General features: G+C 33.8%; 1 protein-coding gene across 4 annotated transcripts in view; it reads left to right on the top strand.

Annotated features, from left to right (window-relative positions):
- LOC111060139 (Krueppel-like factor 3) overlaps window positions 1-25,606 on the top strand; it is a 131,037-nt gene that overhangs the window by 61,360 nt on the left and 44,071 nt on the right. For all 4 annotated transcript variants that reach the window (XM_039441679.1, XM_039441678.1, XM_039441677.1 and 1 more), the window contains one exon: window positions 8,934-9,002. In XM_039441679.1, coding sequence (XP_039297613.1) covers window positions 8,934-9,002 — 69 coding nt within the window. The remainder of the gene's footprint in view (window positions 1-8,933; window positions 9,003-25,606) is intronic.

Below are 25,606 nucleotides of genomic sequence, written 5' to 3' on the forward strand. Positions count from 1 at the left end.
ATGCAGGAAAAACTCATTTCTGTTTAATTAATACCGCGAACGGGAAAAACGGGTTATCGCGTCTTTTCTCCCACCTTTCAAAACACCACGGTCAAGTACACATTTGCAATTCCTGTTTTCATAGATTTACATTGACCAAATCTAAAAATTGTAATGCAAAAGCAAATTTGATGAAACATGAACAGCTTTGTTCCAAGTTTGAATCACAGCGTGTTTCATATCCTAAACGCGGAGAGACAATTAAATTCAAGAAACTAGGCGCTACATTGAAGAAAAAGTACACCATTTAAGCGGATTTAGAAACTTACGTTGTTAATATCAATAATAATGATGATGATGAATCCAATTCGGATGAAATCAGTCATAGCTATACAAAGAAAACAGCACGACATATTCCATGCGGGTATTGTTTTGTTGTTATCGATGTGAACGGGGAAATCGCTTACGGACCTGTACTCCATAGATCGAGTAGTTTAGATGAAAAAATCATGGAGAAATTTCTTCAGGAAATTACAGATCTCGGCGACATTTTGTATGAGGATATGAAACGTGAAATTCCGATGCAACATTTATCTGAAAGTCAAGAGCGCGAATTTCAAAATCTGGTAAACTGCGGGCTTTGCGCTGAACCATTTTTAGACAGCAATATTAAATGTCATCACCATGGGCATGAAACCGGAAATTACCTATGTGCGGCACACATTTCATGTAATTTATCGGCTCGTACTCCGGAGTACATTTCGTGTTATTTTCACAATTTCTCCGGGTTTGATTCACATTTCATTCTGAAAGCGCTTGGTAAATGCAAAAAAGAAATTTCCTGCATCACAAATACGTCAGAGAGATTTTTGTCACTTTCAGTAGGCAAAATTGAATTTTTAGATTCCTACAAGTTTATGAGCGAATCCTTGGAAGTATTGGTGCGTAATTTGGTGGAAAGTACAGACATGGAAAAGAAGTTTGAATGTTTATTTTCTGTGTTTCATCACCTGCGGCACGAACACAGACAACTCTTGTTGAAAAAAGGAATATATCATTACTCATACATGAGTTGTCCCGAAAAATTCGCGGAAACATCGCTTCCTCCCATCGAATGTTTTTATAATGATTTAACTGATACACCTCTGTCTCGCGAAGAATATGAGCATGGGCAAAGAATGTTCTCGACATTCAAGCTGAAATCGCTCGGTGAATATCACGATTTCTATTTATGTTTGGATGTGATGCTATTAACGGAAGTTTTTGAATCCATGAGGTCTACGCTTTTTAGCTCATATGGCCTTGATGCCACTCATTTTGTTTCCCTCGCGCACTTTACCTGGAATTGTATGTTGAAACACACTAAAGTCGAACTAGAGTTGATTACTCATCCTGACATGCATCTCATGTTTGAGGCAGGGATGAGGGGAGGGGTGTCATTTATTGGTAAACATTATTGTGAGGCGAATAACAAACATCTACCTGAGACATACGACCCTTCAAAACCAAGTAATTATCTCCTTTATATCGATGCAAACAGTTTATACTCAGAAGCTATGAGCCGAAACTTACCTGTTGGAAATTTCAAATTCCTCTCAGAGGAAGAAATTTCCAAGCTTGATTTCGCGAATTTGGACAGCAATTCAGAAACTGGATATATAATAGAATGTGATCTCAAGTATCTGAAAGAGTTACATGATAAGCATGCCAGCTTCCCACTCGTGCCTCTCCAACAAACACCCCCGCACGAATTGCTGTCAAACTATCAAACAAATGAGAACGGTCTAACTGGAACCAAAAAGCTCATGAACACACTTTTTGACCGTGAAAAGTACATTGTTCACTACCTCAATTTAAAGCTCTACCTTCAGCTCGGATTGCAATTATCAAAAGTACATTGCATCATTAGCTTTTCCCAATCTCCCTGGCTGAAAAGCTACATCGACTTCAATATCTGTAATAGGCAGAACGTGAAAAATAAATTTGAAATATCCTTCTTTAAGGCCTGTTGCAATCTTATCTTTGGTAAGACTATTCAATCTGTTCGCAAGCATATCAATGTTAAAATTATCACGGATGAAAAACGGTTAGATAAGTACATTTCAAATCCGTTATGCAAACGCTGGCAAATAATTAGTCTGAACGTGATCGCAGTTTTCTCTCACAAGTTGGAACTAAAAATGAACAAGCCTGTCTATTCTGGGTTTTCCGTACTGGAGTTGAGTAAATTCCATATGTACGATTATTTCTATTGTAAATTACAAAAAATTATACCGTGGGATCACGTAGAACTCTGTATAACCAATACCGATAGTTTTCTTTTAAACGTAAAAGTGGAAGACGTGTATCAGTTGATTAAAGAAAATTTGAACCTTTCCAATACTAGTAATTACCCTCCTTACCACCCATGCTTTTCCATGGAGAGAAATAAAGTTGTAGGAAAGTTCAAGGATGAGACAGCCTCAAAACCCGTCAATAAATTGGTAGGGCTTCGATCAAAACTTTACTGGTATTTAGTATGTAACGAGAATGAAGAACCTGTAAATAAATGTGAAGCAAAGGGTGTACAGACGGAGTGAAATGTAGAAAACTTAATTTTAATTTATATAAGAAATCGCTGATTGAACGTTGTGAACACATTGAAAAATTTAATATGATGAGGTCCTATAATCACACCATGTATCAGATTGAATGTGCAAAAATCTGTTTGAGTCCTTATGACGATAAGAGATATATTGCTGAGAATGGTGTGGACACTTTACCTTTTGGACATTATAGAGTGCCAACAATTCTCTGAACTGATTGCTCAGTATGTCCTGAGACGATCGTGCATCACCACTAATTTTGATTTCGTGTTGTAAATATGAATATTATTAGATCTAAGATAGCGTTAGAACTTCATAGTGTACCACACGTTAACTATCCCACTCGCAAATATGAGTTGAAAAGTGAAAAAGACTTGCTTCAAGCCGGTCTCATTGAGATGAGCAGTTTATCACATTTTAATAAAGGTTATAGGTATATCTTAGCTGTTATTAATTGTTTTTCAAAATTTGCATATTGTGTACCATTAATATACAAGTCAAGTCAATCTGTATTTGATGCACTCAAGCCAATTATTTCTAAAAATATGGGAGATAAGTTGTTTCAATCAGATCAGGGAACAGAATTCTTTAATTCAAAAGTTAAAGCGCTATTAGATAGATACAGTATTAAACATTACCATGTTTTTAGCGATAAGAAAGCTTCCATAGTTGAAAGGTTTAATAGAACAATTAAAGCAAAAATTTATAGATATTTAACTGAACATGGAACCAAAAACTGGATATTGCAACTAGACAGTTTGGTTCGCGATTATAATGCAACAATGCACACTTCAATTAGAATGAAACCTAAAGATGTGAGGAAAAAAGATCGTAATCATGTTTTGATGTCTTTGAACTCTGCATTCAATAGACGATATAAATTGAAAAATCCAAAACCAAAATTTAAGCTAGGAGATGTTGTACGAATCTCAAAGAAAAGGGTTTTTTTCGATAAATCTTATAACATAAATTGGAGCGCAGAGTATCTTGTGATTCATTCTATATTCCCTTCTCAACCTGTAACGTTCAGCTTGCGAGATCTAAACGGAGAAATAATTAGTGGTAGGTTTTACAGAGAAGAAATTAAAAAAACAGAATTAAACGAATCGGAGAGACAGGTATATCTGATTGAAAAAATATTAAAGCACAACAAAAAAGGATTGCTTGTTAAGTGGATTGGATTTTCAACACCTAGTTATATTAGTAGAAGTCAACTATTAGATGAAAAATAATCTATTGTAATATCTCATTGTAATACATTCCATTCAGTGTAATATCACATTGTAAAACATTCCATTCAGTGTAAATATAACAAAGATTTGTTGTAAATATAATACGTCTTTATCAAAAATGCTTCTTAGTTTCATTTCAATCTGAAGTTTCATTTTCGTAATTTGCTAAGGCTTAGATAAGGGCGAGCAACAGATGCATTCTCGTAAAGAGGGTGCGGGAGAGAGAGGGAACGATATATTGAAGTGAGAAACTTCTATCAGTGCATTGCTGTGAAAGGGGAGAGCGACAGCGAGCACCTGTCGACTGCATTCCGATGTCATAAGCTATACACACTCAGACACCCATGTGGTGTCTGGCGCACAGCCTCCTCCTTGATAACTTATGAAAAATGATTAGTTCCTTATCAGATCACATGCTGTACACGTGTCTAACAAGAGTAATATCCCGATAGTTAATTTCGACAATGTTATAAGACAGAAAGAAATGCCAACATGGTGTAAAAATGGTAAGTTGTTACCCCATAATGCAAGGATCCTTATAATAGGCTCTTCAGGCTGTGGCAAGACCAATTTGCTATTTAATTTTTTTTTTTTCAAAGAATGGGTTGAGATTTGAAACTATATACTTGCATACTAAAAGCGAGTATCAAGATAAGTACTTGTTTTTGAGAAAAGTCTTTTCAAAAATGAAGGATATTGAATTTCATATAAACAACAATTCTGAATCTATACCTCATCCAAACAAAATATCAGAATATTCTTTAGTTATATTTGACGACTTACAACTTAATCATGTACCTCAAATAAGAGAATATTTTTCTATGGGACGACATCGTAATATTGACATGGCATATTTAATTCAGAGTTATAGAGCTACACAGAAACATTTCACTAGGGACAATGCAAATATGATTATAATCTTCAAGATAGATTTATTGAGTCTTAAATTAATTCACAGAGATCATGTTGGAGAAGATATTTCTTATAAAGATTTCACTAAACTTTGTCATAAAGTTTGGAATCGTAAACCTCATAATTTTTTAACTATCATGACTGAGTGTGGAATGAATAGCGGCAAGTACTGAGATTCGCTCGATACGTTTCTTACCGTTCAGTAGAGATTAATTCTTTGTGCAGTCATGTTGTCTAAAACACGCGGCAGAAAACTGAATAGAAAGAACGTTGGTTTAATTGATAAGATTAAGAAATTGAGAAAAGTAATCAGCGACAAGCATAAAAGCTTAGTTAATTTTGAAAAACGATCGGAGGAATACAATAGGAAAACGCTCTCACCATTGATATAGCCCATAATTGAACTGGGAAAAAACAAATCTAGTTTTCACTCTAATCATGGTGTAAAACCAAAAAAGGAAGAAGTAAAAGAGGAAGAAGAGAGCATGGAGATTGATGATGAGGACTTGAGTTATGATAAAAGCTATGGGAGTTCAACAGGCAATCTTTTAAGCTCAACTAAATTTGAAAACAGTTTACTTGGTTCTAGTAAAAACGATGAACTGTTGGGTCAATATCTAAAAACGTTTCATGCGGAAAAATTGAATAATTCAATTAGTTATGGAATTTCATACAATTCTAAAGATGATGTGTATTATATTGGAAATCACCAAGTAATATTTGATAACGGTTATATAGATATTTATAATGAAAGACTTTGTTTAACACATGGTCTACTTGAGTTATTATTCAGTTTAAGACCGAATTCGAATCTTTATAATCAGAGAGATCTGGATAAGTATAAAAAACACTTACAGCCATACATTTATATTGAAGAGGCTATGTTTAACGAAATCAGGGAATTAAATCGCAAATGATTCAGAAGTTATTTCCCAGTAAAAAAATTAGTAAAAAGAAGGGGTGGGGTTTATTGAAATTTGCAAAAAATAATTCTCATGATAGAATTTATCAATACTTTGATAATTTTGACGAATTAGTGGAAAGATTAAATTTACTCTATTCCTCAAAAGCTTCTGGCAACACTGGGCATGATGTTGAGATCACCTCTATAATTGAAGAGCTAAAAGAAGCAAAACTAATTGTTTAGTGTTACGATGACTCTGCATCGATTCGGTCGGATTGATACACCTAGTGCTGGTGGTGGTGGTGGTAATCTTACGTGCGATATTGACTCGATAACACAGAAAATAATCGAATCGATGAATCAACAAGGAATCAGCGAAGCTGTGAAATTTTATTTAGATTCGCAAATAACCAAACTCGTTTCAGAAAATACTAAGAATATTGGTGTGAGCATAATTGAAAGAGAACATATTCTCAGTTCATTACAAAATTTTAGCGCCAATATTGATAAAGCTATTGCAGAGAGAACTCTAACTTCAGAATCTGCTCTAGGAGAAGTGAAAACTGTAACAGACAGCTTTTCATCCCAGTTGGACAGTATTAACAACGATAAAGTTGATAAAGGTTATTTAGATGAGAAATTAAAAGCCATATCAGATAAAATTAAGAATTTGGAGGTGCTGGACAGAAACTACCTCAATACTGAATTAAAACAGCTTAGTACAGAAATTTTTACTAAAGTAAATGAAACACACCCATTGCCAATTGATAAGCAATATTTAGAATCTACTTTGCAGAAATTGACTAGTTCTTCATTAACAAAGGAAGAGTTTGAAAAACGATTATCTGAAATGGCAAGTGCAATAAAAGCTAATATTATGGATGGTATTGAACAATTCATTACAAAATATGCTATTGCTATTCTGATCAATCAAATTGCAGAAAAGTATGCAACTAAAAATGATATAGGAGATTTTATTAAGAAAAACGAGATGGAATTCGCTGTGAAAAGCGTTTGTGATGAAATAGCTGAGGCAATTAAAAATTCGGAAGAGGGCTCTGTTATGAGACTGCAATGTTCGGCTGCATTCATAGATTATCTTAATTTATTCATCCACAGGGTAGCTTACGATATCGTGTCTGGAAATGCACGCGTGAGCTTTAATATGAATTGGATAGAAGCTAAGCAACATAACCTTTCAGAAATTCAGGTAGCTGAAATTATCACAACCAAAATGGGTTTAGCACAGTACAAAGGGGTTGTATTGTCTCCGAAAACATAAAATCTTGTGAAAGGATAACACTTGGTGTATGAGAGAGAGAGAGAAATTTGGAGCATAGTGAACTTTAACGGTTTTCTTGCTAACACATGTCGCTTCAAGATGATAAATCAGTCTATACATTTTTTCATGTGTCTATGATTGAATGTAATGGTTTTTTCGATGCAGGAGTTATTATGAACTCGCTCTTATCTATAGAATTTGGGAAGGGGAAAACATCGACCTCACAGGGAGCAGCATAGCGCACGTGTCATTTGTCTGGAGAAACATTCAACAAGGGGAGTGTAGCACGTGCGTGCGCGCGCAAGCGACACTTCAGTCTAAACACTCGAGCCGACAAGTTCACACATGATGTCTAACTATTTCGATTGGAGAAGTTTCAATGAGTTCTGTGTAGAAGCAAATCCACTAGCCGATTGGGGTTTTGAATTTTATCCTTATGATTGGTTCGTAGTAACAAATGTAACATTCACCGATAATGGCGAAATTCACCTTAAAATTATTGATATTGATAGTGAAGGTGACTTTGAACACACTATTAAGTTGCCAAAATAGTATTCGGTGGTTTTGAATGAGGTTAACATCAGAAGTTTTAATTCTCGTTCATGGGAATTGAATGTGAGCGGGAATCTTATATCCTTAAGACAGTTTCATGGTAACTATAGACGTTGAGTATTATTTCCCCCGAGTGAAATAGGTCTGAGAATATGTAAGTATTTTTAGATATGCTAGCTCATTCCAATTATACTTACATATTGTCAGAGAAAACACTTTAACAATAACGACTGGGATGTTTGTACAGCAAAAGAGCTCAATTTTTTACACATGCATAATATTGATAAACAGTTTGATTGAACTCTTGACTGTCAGTTGGAAACCAAGCATAATATGGATATTATAGAACTTAGATTATTGTAGAGATAAGGATTCACTTTAATCTGACAGTATAGATGTAGAGAGAGGGAATTTTTCCCCTCAAAGGGAAATTATTTTTTCCCTCACTTTCTTCATCCCCCTCATCTATACTGGGCAAGGGGAAGGGAAAATCTATTTGAGAGAGAGAGATATATCTTTCTCTCTTTTCATCCCCCTCATCTATACTGGGCAAGGGGAAGGAGAAATCTATTTTTAGAAAGAGTGAGAGAGATATATCTTTCTCTCTTTTCATCCCCCTCATCTCCACTGGGCAAGGGGAAGGGGAAATCTATTTTTAGAAAGAGTGAAAGAGAGATATATCTTTCTCTCTTTTCATCCCCCTCATCTCCACTGGGCAAGGGGAAGGGGAAATCTATTTTTAGAACACCCCCCACCCCGTGGGGGAGGGGAAGGGGTGTTGGGATGGACGAGGGGGGAGAGGGGGAGGGGATTTCGAGCAAAAAAGTGCATTCAAAGTCCCAGATTGTAACTACTCAGGATTTCAAGAGAAAGTATGGTGAAAACTGGACATCGATATCTCAAACCTTCCAAAAGTTATTCTAATTCAAAGATACTGATAAATCCATCTATCTATCATCTTCTATACTGTAATGAAGGAAAGAACTGGCTTATACACATATACACGTGTAAAGGATAGGAAAATTATGTTTGACACATCATCACGTCTGATGTACTGGACTGATTTACTTGAAATGTTGCATATAAATTCTTAATCAACCGAGGATTCTTATAGGCATATTTTCAATTCTTCTAGATTTCATTAAGTCAAGTTTTCTGTTTGTTGAGTTTTAAAATAGACCCTTGCGAAGCACGGGTTACCTGCTAGTATTCATATAAAAATAAAAATCCATATAACAATATCAGAACCGAACTATTCATATGTTACCTGATACATAATATCTATTACTCATGTTTTCATTTATTATTGTAGACGACATGTAAAAATATAATTGAATTATAGCCAATTTTTTCTCTAATTTTGCTAAACCGAAATCATTACAATTATTTTATTTATGTTCCATTTTTCTGATTGTGATTTATTAAACAAAAACTATAAGATATCCTTTATGTGACAGTATTGGGATCATTTTGTTAATTGTTTTCAGGAGGATGCAGAGAACTCAGACCAGGCGTGGTCCGGAAGCGATGATGCTGCTTATCCGGAAACCAGGGAGGTTAGTCACTCAAAACATAACATTTTAATGCAATGTACAACTGAAGGATAATTAATGAATAATATATTCAGTCTCTTGGCCATCCTATTTGATATTTTATATATCAAAGTAATTTTTTTAATATTATCATAGAGAAAAAATAGCATAGATGCTATCTTGCTACCTTATGCTATCTCTGTTATTATGCTATCAAAGTTGTATGTATTTTCGGGCCTCTCTAGTTATCTGCCTAACAATGTCTTATTAATCTCATGAATAAAATTGTTTTCTATGTTTTACATATTTAATTATTTTTTTATATGAAAGTGTTTCAATATATGTTTTGCTTTATTTTGGATGATGACCACATAATCCTTATGTCAGTTCTTGTGTAATAAATAATAATAATAATATTTTATTCTCAACAAAAGTATAACAAAAACAATGTAATACAGTTGAAAAACGTCACAGATAAATAACATAATAACATAAAATATCAATCTTAAAATAAAACTCTAATAACATTTAACAATTCATTAAATTTAGATAATAATTTTTTTACTCTAACAAGAATTCGTCAACCTCATAGAAAGACTTCTCACTGAGAAAAGAATATAGTTTTGTTTTGAATTGTTTTTCTTCAACAATACTCCTCAAATCAGCCGCAAGTTTCACAAAAAACTTTTGTCCCCTATAAGTAGGTGTTTTCTCAAATAGACTCAGCCGTCTAACAGACTCAAATGTCCCTCAACTGAAATGTTATTCCTTCCTCTAGTGTTATAGCCATGTATATAGCCATATCTGAGTTAACTTGGAATGAATTCAACCTATCCTTCACATGTAATTTTGATTTGAAAATTTACAATGATGGAACAGTTAAAATACTTAGGCTACTAAAAGACTCCCAACATGTCTGTGGAAATTTGAGCCCTTCCAGGTATCTTATTGCGGACTTTTGCAGAACAAAAATTCTTTGAATGTTTTGCTTCGAGGTACTCCCCCATAATTCAATGCCATAAGTAATGTGGGATTCAATCAGTGCATAGTAGACACTTTTTGCTGTTGTTTTAGGCACCCGTTTAACAGTATTTCTAAATGCAAAAAGTGACCTACTCAATTTCAATGATATCTTGTTTACATGATCCCCCCAATTAAGCTTGGAATCCATCGACAAACCTAACATGTTCACAACAGTACAACTTTCAATGTTCGTTTCACCAAGTGTTATGGTGGGGTGAAAAGGACGATACTTATAATCAAAGCTGATGACGTGACTTTTGTTTGAATTTATAGTGAGGTCTGAATCATTAAAAAACTGCACAACCTCATTTGCCATGTTATTTGCCTCAATCTCCAAGTCTATGAGATCTGATCTCTTAAATAGCAAGGTACAATCATCGGCATAGAGAGTAATTTTATCAGTGACAGGAACATTGAATTGAATATCATTTATATATAATATGAAGACTAATGGGCCTAAAATGGAGCCTTGTGGTACGCCTCGTGTCAATGGTAACTTGGCTGAGTTTACTAACCCATTAGGAGTAGATATACATGTGTACTGGAACCTGTTGCTCATGTATGATGCTATCAATCTATTCGCCATGCCTCTAATTCCGAGCTTTGATAACTTGCATAAAAGAATATCGATATTGACACTATTAAAGGCTCTTGACAGGTCCAATAGGAGCACAGTTACATAATCACCAGCATCAATCCCTTTCACAATTTACTCAAAAAAATTTACCGCTGCAGTGATTGTTGACTTTCCCTTCATAAAACCATATTGACAATTGAAAAGAAAATCGAATTTTAACAGATAACTCATAATTCTATCATGAATGAGCCTCTCAAAAACCTTTCACAATGTATTTAAAACTGAAATAGGTCAATAATTATTAATATCCATAACATTACCTTTTTTTAGAATAGGAATCACTTTGGCTATTCTCAATAAGTCTGGAAATATACCTGTCTTAAACATTGAGTTGATAATGAATACCAATGGTTCTGCTATTTCATGACAACATGCCTTAATTACTGACACCGGGATTTCATCTGGGCCCACAGACTTTTTAGCTTTTAGGTTTTTTATAACTCCCACAACCTCATTGACATTTGTGGGAAAAAGAAAAAAAAATTTGGAACATTCTTTATGACTTTTCTTTTTCAATGATTCTTGTGCTGCAGAGTTTTCATTTGCTGGAGCTATGGATACAAAAAAGTGATTAAAACTTTCAGCTATGGACTTGCTACCTGTAATCAGTTTGTTATTATATTCAATTTCGGTGGGCATTGATCTTTTTTTGTTACTCCCTCTAAGTCTATTCACATTCTCAAGCCTATGACTTGGTTCTGTTGGCAGAGGAAATATTCACTGAAATGTTTTTTCTTTGCCTCTTCAACCTTATTGTTATAATGCTCCTTTACTTTTTTAAGTAGTTTTATGTCTATGTCCATTCCTTCACTCACTCTCGTTTTTGCTATCTCTAGAAGAGATCTCATTATTTCTATCTCCTTAGTCATCCACTGACCTTTCAAACGTTTTCTTAGCCTATTATCATTTAATCTCTTGCTGACTGTTTTGACCGGACAAGGTACCTTGAAATGATAGAGCAGATTCCTATGGAAATTTATAAATTGTAGATCTTGATCGGATTGGTCATAGACCGCCCTCCAGCTCTCAACACTTCATGCCTGTCTCAAACATTCTATGTTCTGTTCATTACAATCATGCGCCCCTGTTGAACTCTTTTTCTGCACCCTGAAATCTCCCTCATGAAATACCTAGAATACTTGAGCTGTGTGATCAGATATAAATGTATGCAAAACACATTAATAATGACATTAAAACACATAATGGAATGACTGCCTGGATAATTGATGAGATGATCAAATATCCATACCACCGGTGGGATCCGAACCCACGAACAAGCAGTGCTATTGAATTGAATTGAGTTTATTTCGTCAAAATTATACAAGATTGTAACATTTTAAACAGGGCACAATAATTCTTGCAGCACAAGCATAACAACAGTGTAAAATAAAACTTAAGTCATCATGACATTTGGAGTAATATAATAAGTTTATATATAAATAGAAATACAAATCTCAGTACCCTTTTTGAATCATTTTGTCACAACATGTTTCGGACATTCATGCCATTTTCAAGTGATTTGAAATAAATAAATACTGCTGGAAGATTCTTATTCAAGATCCAACTCTTGAATATAGTAAAATAATAAATAAAAATATATATAGTAAAAAAATAATATCATTAAAATAATCAGATAATTAGATATTATCTAAATGAAAATCAATCTCCAGAGTAGAACAATTCAAAATGAAAACGATAAATCCTTTATCTCCAATGTTTAGAGGCCAGCCAAAACAACATAACGTTGGAATACCAATAAGGCCAGTACTAAATTATCGTAATGCTCCTGCATATAAAGTTTGCAAATACTTGAATAAAATCCTACGTCAAAAGATAATAATGGGAGAAAACCATAGCATAAAAATACATATCATTCATATAAAATTCCAACTAATGCTATTTTCCTATCATTTAATGTAACCAACATGTACACCAGTATTCCAACAGATGAAACAATTCGAACTCTGAAACATAATTTTATAGATAATAATAATATAAATAATGATGAAATAGAAGATCTAATAGCATTGGCAACAGTATGTGTAGATTAAAATTATTAATTCAATGACAAAAATTACAAACAAAAGGGAAGATTGGCAATGGGCTCTCCTTTATTTTGGTTGTATATGGTTGTTTATATCTTGCTAACATATTCATGAACAGGAAATAAATTTTCTTGATTTAACGATTAGTATGAAAGATAACAACCTACACACACAGATTGTATAATTCCTAGAGATTCAAATCATCCTTGGAAACAAAAACTTTCAATTCAATGATATACAGGCTAATAAATATTCCTATGTCAAAAAATAATTATAGAGAAGAGAAGTAAATAATAAAATATATGGTAGTAACAAATGGATATAATTCCAAAACTATTGATAGACGATTTACAAACAAAAAGAAAAAGATTCAAAATAGAATTCAAAATAATCAAAGAAATGTAGGAAATAAAGAATATATGTGTGTTCCATATAACACAATCTATACTTATAAAATTCTTATCTCACTGATCACGATTTCTGGAAAACTACTGGATGGATTGCAACAAAACTTGAAATATAGCTTCCTTATAAGTCCTAGGTGCTCACTAAGAAATCTTTTGGCGATATTTCAACTCTAAGGGTGGTTTTCAAGGGTTTCAAGTCCGTCTTTTAGCATGTATATTCTTCTTATTCCAATCTCTTAATTATAATTAAAATGTCACCATATGTTAATGTAGAACTATAATCTAGAGAGAGTACCTCTTCGAAACAGTTGTTAACTGGTGACCAAATTAATGATTTTGTCAGGTTGGCATTAAGTTGAGTTAAATTTGTTAGGTTGGCACCAAGTTGAAGATTAAAATACATTTATCGCGGAAAAATTGATTGGGCACTGCTACTTCAATCAGAGCTATTCCTGAGAATATTATATCATTATTTATTTTCCAATCACTTGATAATGGCATTATTTATAGCTGAAACATGTGTTGAATAATTTCAAAAAGGGTAATCAGATTTATAAATATAAGAATATAAATATAATAATAAATATTTTTTTCTATTTCTGGGAGTATAGATAATTTTAACTTTCCTTGCCCTATTACCATAGGTAAGGAAAGTAGGCCTATTGCTTTCCGAAAAAAATTAAGGTACCCCAATTTCTGAATTTCTATACGTTTCAAGGTCCCCTGAGTCCAAAAAAGTGGTTTTTGGGTATTGGTCTGTGTGTGTGTGTGTGTGTGTGTGTGTGTGTGTGTGTGTGTGTGTGTGTGTGTGTGTGTGTGTGTTGTGTGTGTGTGTGTGTGTGTGTGTTGTGTGTGTGTGTGTGTGTGTGTGTGTGTATGTGTGTGTGTGTGTGTATGAGTGTATGTGCGTCTGTGTACACGATATCTCATCTCCCAATTAACGGAATGACTTGAAATTTGGAACGTATGGCCCTTACAATATAAGGATCCGACATGAACAATTCCGATCAAATGCGATTCAAGATGGCGGCTAAAATGACGAAAATGTTGTAAAAAAAGGGGTTTTTGCGATTTTCTCAAAAAAGGCTCCAACGATTCCGATTAAAGTTATACCTGCAATAGTCATCGATAAGCTCTATCAACTGCCACAAGTCCCATATCTGTAAAAATTTCAGGAACTCCTGAAACCTATGTCAGGTTCTATGCAAAGTTTGATTTTAGATTCTCAATTATCAGGCTTCAGATACAATTTAAACAAAAAATTTCGAGTGGAAAAGATTCAGCATGAGAATCTCTACAACTAATGTTCAGTAACATTTTCACCTAAAATTGAAAATAAGCTCGAAAATCGAGAAAATGTGATTATCCAATTGCAAGCTGTTGGCAACTGTTTATTTTATTAAATGATTCACTTTGAAGAGATAGCACACCTCGTGTGTCTTCAGCGTTATTGCCCTGTCACCAGCTGGCTCAAATCTTTGAATAGTAGACTTGAAATGCGCGGGAACACTAGCGTCAGGTGATCAATTTTCATAACGGCAAGGAAAATTGTGTGAGTGCGCCACACCAGATTTTTATGTTTCTTAAAACAAACTTTTATGACGGGAGTTCTATCAATTGATCATATTCTATCAAGACTAATTTTGTTTGTATAACTGACAGATCGTGTGAACAATTTCGATGAAATTTTAATTATTCAGTATGATGAATGGAGGGTATTTTTAAAACTTCAGAAGTGTCCGTTGTGGAATCTGTGTGCAAAGAATGAGGAAATTCGGCCAGAATTTAACTTGACGAAAGAAAGGGGTTATTTATTAAAACGGCCAAATAGCTGTTGTTGCTTTTCCTAATGTAAAAATATCTTCCATAAAAGTAAGGCGCTTTTCTCATGAATTAATTATTCTCAAACATTAGTTGTGTTACCAAAGAAAATAATAGAAGGTAGCTTTCGATAAAAATATTGGAGAATATGCATAACAGTTCGTTGATATTCACTTGAAACTATAATAATAAATAATAAAATAAATAGATTTTATTGTCGTAGACCAATATAGGTAATTGACAAAGTCATGGTAATACAATTACGAAATAATAAAGTCAAAGCAATAGTTTAAAGTCACAAAGTAGAATTACATCAAGTAGAATCGAAAAACTCTGTCAAACAATAGAAAGGTCTCAAAACCAGCCACTCAAAAAGTAATTTTTTTAAAATAACAATATTTTCACAACATTTGATATCCAATGGCAACTTATTGTACATTCTCAAGCCTATGACTTGGTTCTGTTGGCAGAGGAAATATTCACTGAAATGTTTTTTCTTTGCCTCTTCAACCTTATTGTTATAATGCTCCTTTACTTTTTTAAGTAGTTTTATGTCTATGTCCATTCCTTCACTCACTCTCGTTTTTGCTATCTCTAGAAGAGATCTCATTATTTCTATCTCCTTAGTCATCCACTGACCTTTCAAACGTTTTCTTAGCCTATTATCATTTAATCTCTTGCTGACTGTTTTGACCGGACAAGGTACCTTGAAATGATAGAGCAGATTCCTATGGAAATTTATAAATTGTAGATCTTGATCGGATTGGTCATAGACCGCCCTCCAGCTCTCAACACTTCATGCCTGTCTCAAACATTCTATGTTCTGTTCATTACAATCATGCGCCCCTGTTGAACTCTTTTTCTGCACCCTGAAATCTCCCTCATGAAATACCTAGAATACTTGAGCTGTGTTCAGATATAAATGTATGCAAAACACATTAATAATGACATTAAAAACACATGATGGAATGACTGCCTGGATAATTGATGAGATGATCAAATATCCATACCACCGGTGGGATCCGAACCCACGAACAAGCAGTGCTATTGAATTGAATTGAGTTTATTTCGTCAAAATTATACAAGATTGTAACATTTTAAACAGGGCACAATAATTCTTGCAGCACAAGCATAACAACAGTGTAAAATAAAACTTAAGTCATCATGACATTTGGAGTAATATAATAAGTTTATATATAAATAGAAATACAAATCTCAGTACCCTTTTTGAATCATTTTGTCACAACATGTTTCGGACATTCATGCCATTTTCAAGTGATTTGAAATAAATACTGCTGGAAGATTCTTATTCAAGATCCAACTCTTGAATATAGTAAAATAATAAATAAAAATATATATAGTAAAAAAATAATATCATTAAAATAATCAGATAATTAGATATTATCTAAATGAAAATCAATCTCCAGAGTAGAACAATTCAAAATGAAAACGATAAATCCTTTATCTCCAATGTTTAGAGGCCAGCCAAAACAACATAACGTTGGAATACCAATGTTGTCTTTTTTCCTGGTGTCATAAGCATGAATATTGGATCGTTTATTCAAGCTATGGAGATTCTTTCTAGTGTGCATGATTACTTGAAATATATAGAGATTTATGACAGTCAATATTTTTGTTTTTTTGAAAAGAGGTCGACAGTGATCTAGATACCCTGCACCTGTCAATATTCTGATAGCCTTTTTCTGCAAAAGCAAGACCTTATTGATGTGGCAGCTGTTTCCATATACTAAAATTCCGTATGCAATTATGCTTTGAAAAAAAGCAAAATATGAGCTTCTGAGGTATTTTTCCGGTACAAGATTCTTCAACTGCCTTAACAAAAAGATAACCCTAGATAACCTAGCAGAAACGAAATTTATGTGGGGTTCCCAGGTCGACCTGTGATCAAACATTAAGCCTAAAAACTTTAAACTATTGTTATTGTTGTGTGTGTAATCCCTGAGACCAAATGTCATAAGCTGAGTTTTATCCTCGTTCAATTTAAAGCCATTAGCTCTGAACCACTTGGAAGCTTCCGCCAAGGTATCAGCTGTCATATTATGTAAAGTGTGTGCATCTGAATGAGAATTAAGAAAAGTAGTGTCATCAGCATACAACACAGTCTTGCTGTTGATTGTGAGAGGAAGATCGTTTATCATCAATACAAAGAGGAGTGGTCCCAATATTGATCCTTGGGGGACGCCGTACTTTACTTTAGCAAGGTCGGATCTCTTATTTCCTACACAAACAACTTGCTGGCGATCGCCAAGGTACGATCTAAAGACTAAGACTTCCACTGACTCCATAGTAAGCTAATTTTTCAAGCAAAATATCATGATTCACGCAGTCAAATGCCTTGCTCAGGTCACAGAAGGCAGCCTGAGCAAAGCACCTGTTCTCAAAAGACTCAATTACAAATTTTAAAAGTGCATCAAAGGCGTCATTAGTGGATCTTCCCTTCACAAAACCAAATTGATGCTCCGATAGTACCCCAAGATTTACCAAGTATTCATACACCTGTATATACATGACAATTTCTAGAACCTTGGAGAAGACAGGCACTATTTGGATGGGTCTATAACTGGAAGGTTCCTCTTTTGAGCCTTTCTTATGAACGGGAACAACTTTGGAGACTTTTAATACATCGGGGAAAACACCCTGTGTAATACACCTGTTAATACAAATGGTCAGTAATGGCACTACAGAATGAGCAATATTTTTGAGAAGACAGCTTGATAAACCATAGAAATCTTCACTCTTCGAAACTTTAAGATTATGAACCACTTTAAAAATCATCTCTTGACTCACCTCATGAAAAAAGAATAAGCTATTTTGCACTTTATTGACATTATCATTGAGCAATGCACTGGCTGTAATTGATGGCTTGTCTATCTTCTCGTGCACATCATCTACTGATCGAATGAAATAATTATTAAGTTTGTTTGGTTCAGGAGTAGATAAGTTTACAACATTCTTGTTGGAGGATAAAGTTTTGATAATTTGCCATGCTTTCTTACATTTGTTATTAGAAGATTCAATGATTCATGTGACAGAATCCCTCTTGGCTTCATCCAATGAATTTCTGTACAGTGCTCTGCATCCAAGATAAAGTGTTTTTGAATGTTCGGTTTTTTGTTTTTTGAAGTTTTCATGTAAGAGAGTGAGTAGAATCTTAATCTTACCAAGTTCAGGTGTGTACCAGTCAGCCTTACATTTGAAATTCTTTCTATTATTATCTTGGGAAACTTTTTTTCTACAGGTCTTTCTAGGGATAGTTAGATTGAAATAATATAAAACTGTATTGAGGAAGGATTCGAATATATCACTTGCATTTGACTTTTCCATGACAGCACACCAATTCACTAAATTTAGAGACCGATTAAATTGTAGTAATTTATCTTTAGTAACAGGTCTTGAAGTAATAGTGACAAAATCGTTAGAACTAGACTCAACAAAACTACAGGGCACACATATCGTGACACAATCATGATCAGAGTAAGAAAATCCTATGACACTTGAATTTATCATATCAGGTTGAACGTTTGAAAAAATATTATCGAGACATGCTTGGTCTCTAGTGGGCAGAGTATTGAAAATACGATGATTAAATTGTCTCAATAGATTTTTCAAATTATTGGAATGACAAGTTTCATGATTGACATCAAAAGCAGAATTAAGATCTCCACCAAGAACAATAGTATGGTCATTATAGCATTGTCTAGACAAAAATAGAAGCAATTCCTCCAATTTGGCTAAAAATACTTTGGGATCTCCACAAGGAGATCTGTACAATGATACAATAATGAGTTTCCTGGCTCTAATAATAGTACAGGTGGCCTCAAACTCACGTTCAATACATAGAAAATTCAGACTCAATTCTTGACTTTGAGAGTAAAGATTCTTTCTGACAAATATTGCAACTCCGCCATTTTTGTGTAATAATCTACAGTAACTACTTGTTGCAATACAAACATCCATTTTACTATATCCGATTTCATCAGTGAGGAACCATTGTTCACTTATACCTAAGATATCAATATCTTCATTAATTACTAAGTCATTGAGAACATTCAATTTACCTCTCAATCCTTGAACATTTAGATAAGCAATTCTTGTGCAAGGTATTGTATGTTTTAATGAGTCTAATCTATACCTATTTGAACTTGGATTGTTGAGTTTAAACAACTTTGCACAATGTTAGTATCTACCACAGAGTCTGTTATTAATGAGGGACTGCAGGGGATGTTACAAAGTTCTGCATCGTCATTCAGTACTTGATCACGAGCAGATGAACAACTTGAATCGAATCCTGATTGGTTTATAGAGTTTTCGAGTGAGTCAAGGAAGGACACAGTAGCACTGGATTCCGGAACATCTGGGATATGAGCTGCAATGACATCTCTATGATGGCAAACGTCTGGAGTAGATCCTCCGTGCAGAATCGTCTGAGGCTGACCAATCAATGGCGTTGATGTTGACGTCAATGAGTCATCAATGCTGATTATTGCATTGACATCGACGTTGGTTTTCATCGGAATGGAAAGAACTGGTTTTCTGGCAGTTTGCTTCTTTTGTGAGTCGTAGCGCGTTGATTTGACTTTCTCAGAGACAATGCCACTATCAATTGTCACAAAATCGCACAAAGACCTTCCTACAAAACGTTTTCCACCCTTTGAGTAATGCAGGCCATGCCTTGTGAAATGGTGTCTTTGCAGGTTATTATTGACTTCTCCATATATCACTCTTGATACTCCACAATAAGACCGTATTCTTGCGAAGATTGATTCGTTAGCAAAATATATATTGTCATTGTGGTGAGGCATATCATACCTAAAAGGTATTGCACAAACAATGAAGTTGGTATTTATTCCCGATGTCAATAGCTTATCCATTCCTTGTTGGATATTGAGATCACATGGCTCATGATTTCCAAAGTCATTGAACCCCGCCATTACAATCACGTAATCGAATTTTGTCAAATCCTTTATAAATTGTATCCCATTTGCAATAACCTGTTTAAATTTAGCTCCCGGCAAAGTATACACAAAAATATCGTAGTAGTCGGACAAGTGACCTAGGTGATTGTGCATATCTCTACCTTGACTTGCAGCCACTATCACAATACGCCTCTTCACTGAATTTGAAGATGATAATGATGATGATTCTTTGATAGGCCTCCTTGGTTTCTTCCTGACTGCAGATGCATCGGTTTCACCTACATGCACCTGGGCTCTTACATCAAATGTTGCCGTTTGTCCTCTAGTCAATTGTGTTATGGGTGACTGTCAGTATATCTCATTAATAGCATCAATGCTCCCCATTCAAATAATGCTGACACATTGATGTGAATCTTACTATTATTTTTTTACATTAGATCAGATGAAGATAAGATGATAGCTATGTTTCGATTTCAAAATTATGATTGCCATTTTTGCTTTTTATGCCAGCTGTTATTAGTTTCGATTTCAATTATGTTAGACATTTTTGCTTTTTATACCCAATGTTATTATTATGTGAAATAAGCTCTCATCAAATGAAATCATAATCATTGAAGTCAATTATACTAAGCGAACAATTTCTGTTAAAATATGTGTGTTTGCAGATATGTATGTATCTGACGGATCTCGAAAACGACTCTAACATTTTTTTATTAAATCAGGAATAGAGTACGTTTGCGATAAAAAAATTATTTCGGAACAGGTCTCAACTCTGGGAAAAATCGTTGAAGCTCTTTCAGAAATGATTATTGGTCCCTCAAGTAGCAGCTGATCAAAAAAAGTTTACATACTCTGTTGAAAACGTGAGAAAGAAAGTGTGAGCAAGTGAAAAAGATTATAATAGCTGTAGTTGAGTTACCAAATTTAGCGATCTTATTTTAAAACATTGCAGTATTCATTGAACATCTGGAAGAAAAGGTACAGACAGTGACCGGATGATAGCAAAATAAATTTTAAATCGATCTCTCCAAACATATGGTAGTTGAATTGATGTTTATTGTGAGGTGATAGAAATGCGACTAATTTCTTCAGCTTCTGATGTGTTGGTTCCTCTGTTGCTCTATGTTTCAACGCAGCTATGGCCTTGAGAGAGCCAGTTGTCTTGTCTGTTAATTCCTAATCTGGACTAAATACCACTAGAACCAATCAGAGAAGCCTTCTATTAAAAAAACCCTGCTCTGATTAGTTCTCATGGAATTTAATCACAATTGAAATTGAACAGGCTTTTGAGCTACTGGACCTGATATTTTCATGTTTCAAAATCAGCTAAAAACTATATCGAAAAAAACATAATATTCCATCAGCTGGTCCTATTTCCTTTCATCCTATACTATTAAACAAGCAATTTCTGTTTATATGTTTAGATTTTCAGATGTTTGAATGTTTAGATATTTAGATGTTTATATGTTTGTATTTCACCGGATCTCGAAAACAGCTCTAACGATTCTGACGAAATTCAGAGCATAGTAGGTTATAATATAAAAATTTGATTGCACTAGGTCTCATCCCGATGAAAACTCGCTGAAGGACATTGAGAGGATAATTATTATTCATCCTTGGAAAAACAGCTGATAATAATTATTTCGTCGTTTGTTGATGATGGAAGTGAGTGAGTGAGTTCATGTGTGTGGGACTGTGTCAAAATTATGACTCAGCTGTTGAAGTTTTGTAATCATTCAATCAGGTACTTAGTGCTGGTTGCGAAAAAGCCAGATTATTTTCAATCCTGATAAATTCCAGTAGATCAATCTTTCTGAAATGGTCTTCTCTGATTTGGTTCATATGAAATTAATCAGGATTAAAATTCAACCAGCTTTTGTGCAACCGGGCCTCTGTGAGGGAAATTTTTGCATTCCTCTGGGAATTAATCTCAATTTACTGTGATCAGATAGAACATTTCTGTATGAACCATGAATGATATTATAATTTCTTCTTTCGTAATTAATTTTCTATGCTTTTGTACTCCAGAGCAAAGCTCGGTCCCCGATATTGATGTCATTACATGACACAAGACAAACCTATTGATATTTATATTAATGAATCACGAATCACAAGTGAATACTCAAGTTCTCAATCTAGATAGAAATTAAATTAAGTTACATGTTAATTTACATTCAAATTTCCATCCCTAAGCTTTTGGTTTCAAGCTAAGATTAGAGAAAGAAATCATATAATGGTAGTCAATAATCAAAGTGATTGAATGAACTCTATTCAGAATTATTCAAATTAACATTAAAATGTCCACGTAAAAATTCCTATTTTAATATGTATGGTAATAAAGTTTAGGACATGAGAAATCAGCCACATTAAATGTTAGACTAATTATTATGAATGGACTCTTATATATAAATGGACTTCCATGGAAGAAAGAATCAGTGGATTGACTGCTTTCACACTTTTGAATAAGTGGAATGAAGAGTAAAGCTGCGTTTACACCAAAGTTATTAATAAAATGTAAACATTTGATGAACATATGTATTAGTCAAGTTCTGTTCAATCTAACAGAATCCATAAGGATTAAGTTATCAACATTTTGTCAATAACTTCGGTGTAAACCAGCTTAAGCGATAGGCTATGCCAGAAATTCCAGAATAAGCAAGAGATCCATGGATACCAGAGTCAACCAATTCCAAATAAACTTGATTTGGAATTCTATCAATTGCATCAAGCAAAAGCAAAAATAACATGATCACTGCTAATTTGATAACTGTCAATGAGAAATATCAATTGCCAATGGATAAAGTCGAGGTCGACTCTTAAGCCCCGACAAATATTCCACAAAATTCGCTGCAATTAGTCTACTATTCTACAGAGCACTTCCAACACATCAATTAATAATTCAAATGATTAGACTCAATAATTTTCATGCCAAGCTGTGGTCTAATTTCTTTATTTATTACCGATAGAGGGCAGATCATAAGATGCTCCTAGCAAATAGTAGGTCCGTGATACAAAAATTTGAGCTGAGTTCATCTCTGAGATAACTTGAGAGGAAAAATTGATCATCCAAGTGGCAGCTTATTGAAACAGAAATTTCTATCGTTTGTTGAAAACTAAAGAGAGTAAGAGAGAAAATTATCAGCTGTGGTTATAACATTTAGCAATATGATTTGAAAACATTGCATGATTCAATAAAAATATTCGCTGATGTCAAGATGAGTGCATAAGAGCAACTGGGTGACACCATAAGGCATCGCTAACTTTTGATTGCTTTTAAAATACGCAGTTGAATGTATATTTCAACAGAGTTGAATGTGTTGTTCAAACTGAGGTGATAGCAACGCAACTAATCATCACACTTACTGACAACGATTTTTGGGTAAATAAGTATTATAGAAATGTATTTGAATGAAACTTGAAACGGTCTAATATATAATAACATTTTCATTGAGGGAGAGCACATTTTCGGATACAAAATTCTACGACATTAACGAGACTATATTAATTTATTATTATTCAAGTTATATTCAGCAAGCAATTCTTGTATGATGATGATGATGATGAGTCCTAGTTCATAAAATCATATGATCAAAAATACGAATCCTCCAGCAGTATTTATTTCAAATCACTTGAATATGGCATGAATGTCCGAAACATGTTGTGATAAAATAATTCAAAAATGGTACTGATATTTGTATTTCTATTTATATTACAAGTAGCCCTAAACAGAAATGAGACAATAAGTTTATATAATAATGGTATTATATAATAGTGATAAATCTTAACATTCTCATAAGAAATCATAAAGATTGGTATCTATAAATATGGTTAAAAGAAATTGCTTCCGGCTATATACTTAACATCTGAGTACAAAATTGCTCTGCTTAGTAAAGATTCTGTGCCCAAATAATGTCATGGATTTATGCATGGAACAATTATTGTATAGTGAGATTCAGGCTGACAGAATCCAAAGTCAGGGCAGTGGACTGTGAATGATAGTTGGTATTAATACCTACAAATAAATTTCTGAATTCTGTGCATAAAAAACTGATAGCTTGAAGTGTGGTGAGTACACCAAAAAAAGACAAAATGAGTAAACAAGATGAGATTTAATATTAATAAAATAATAGGCAGATGGCCACATACAAAAACAAGTGTAAGTAGATTAAATCAAATAAAATCTTTAGATGAATTTTATTACAACATGTAATAAAACCATAGAAAATAAGCGATTACAAAATCTAAATGAATTTAGGTCAATGACACTAATGACCATTGAAGACTGACAGCAATTGATAAGGTACTGTCAATGATACCTGAATTGAGAATAGAAAATTTTAAATGATACAATAATAAAGTTACTGCTGAAAAATTCAATCTTAATGATTTTAAAAAGAATAATACCAAATGACAATGAGATGTAGATAATGCTCTATATATTGGAATGGTTAAATGTTTTGATTGACACTAGTACAAATAAGTTCAAGAATAAGAATGTCTTGGCTGACATTAACATAAGCAAGTTCCAAAATCAATGTCATACACATTGAAATAGGCGTCGGTGGCCTTAAGATATCGCTTGCTAGCCAAGGGTAGCTATCAAATACAATGAAATAATTGTCAATGTTGAATACATTAATACAGGCGACATAGTCCTTCAATGAATTGAATGTCAAGTTAGACATCAATAGAACAACTCAGATATGAGAATATGCTTGCAAGCCAAGGGTAGCTATCAACAAAATTGAATGTCTTGGTCGACATTAATATGATAATTTAGATATGAAAATACGCTTGTGAGCCAAATGTAGCTATCAAAATACAATGAAATAATTGTTAATGTTGAATACATTAATACAGGTGACATAGGCCTTCAATGATTTGAATGTCAAGTTAGACATCAATAGAACAACTCAGATATGAGAATATGCTTGCAAGCCAAGGGTAGCTATCAAATACAATGAAATAATTGTTAATGTTGAATACATTAATACAGGTGACATAGGCCTTCAATGAATTGAATGTCAAGTTAGACATCAATAGAACAACACAGATATGAGAATACGCTTGCAAGCTAAGGGTAGCTATCAAAATTGAATGTAATACATATTAAAATCTTGAAATAACATAGGACAGTGCTCTCAATGAGACATACACTGCAACATATTGAATTCATGAACATAGGCTTGAATGCCGAATAAGTACGGACAATTAAATGTTTTTAATTGCTGTAAAAGCTGAATGATAGCTACAAAAATAATATGAATGCACATTAAAATGTTTGAATTAGAAATAGAGAACAACGTGGTCCAGTTTCAACACACTGTTAGTAATTTCATGAACAGTTATGCAATACATGAGTAAAATGAAAATTGAATAAAACAATTTACGTAACCTGAATTAAATTTTTAGGAAGAGATGCAGCCAGGCAGACAGGCAAGGAATCCACGGTACCTCAAGGAACAGGGCATCAGCAAGTGATGATATGATGGCCACGTGATGACGAGAATGGAAGTGTCCAACACAGTAGGCAATTCCAACAATGGGAATGTGAGCAGGAACATGTAGAATTCCAAACAAATAATCCGAATTTCAAGTTGTGGAATTTTCAGAACGATTTCCAAACGGTAGAGATGATGAAATTGAATGTTTGAATTTCAAATGTCGAAAACATGTTGATAGAAGAATGGCGATAGATGCTAACACAATACTATGGAACTTTGATAAAGTTTATCAACGTAAATACAAAAAGAAATTG

Source organism: Nilaparvata lugens, chromosome X (assembly GCF_014356525.2).
Source record: "Nilaparvata lugens isolate BPH chromosome X, ASM1435652v1, whole genome shotgun sequence".
In the NCBI taxonomy this organism is placed as follows: domain Eukaryota; kingdom Metazoa; phylum Arthropoda; class Insecta; order Hemiptera; family Delphacidae; genus Nilaparvata; species Nilaparvata lugens.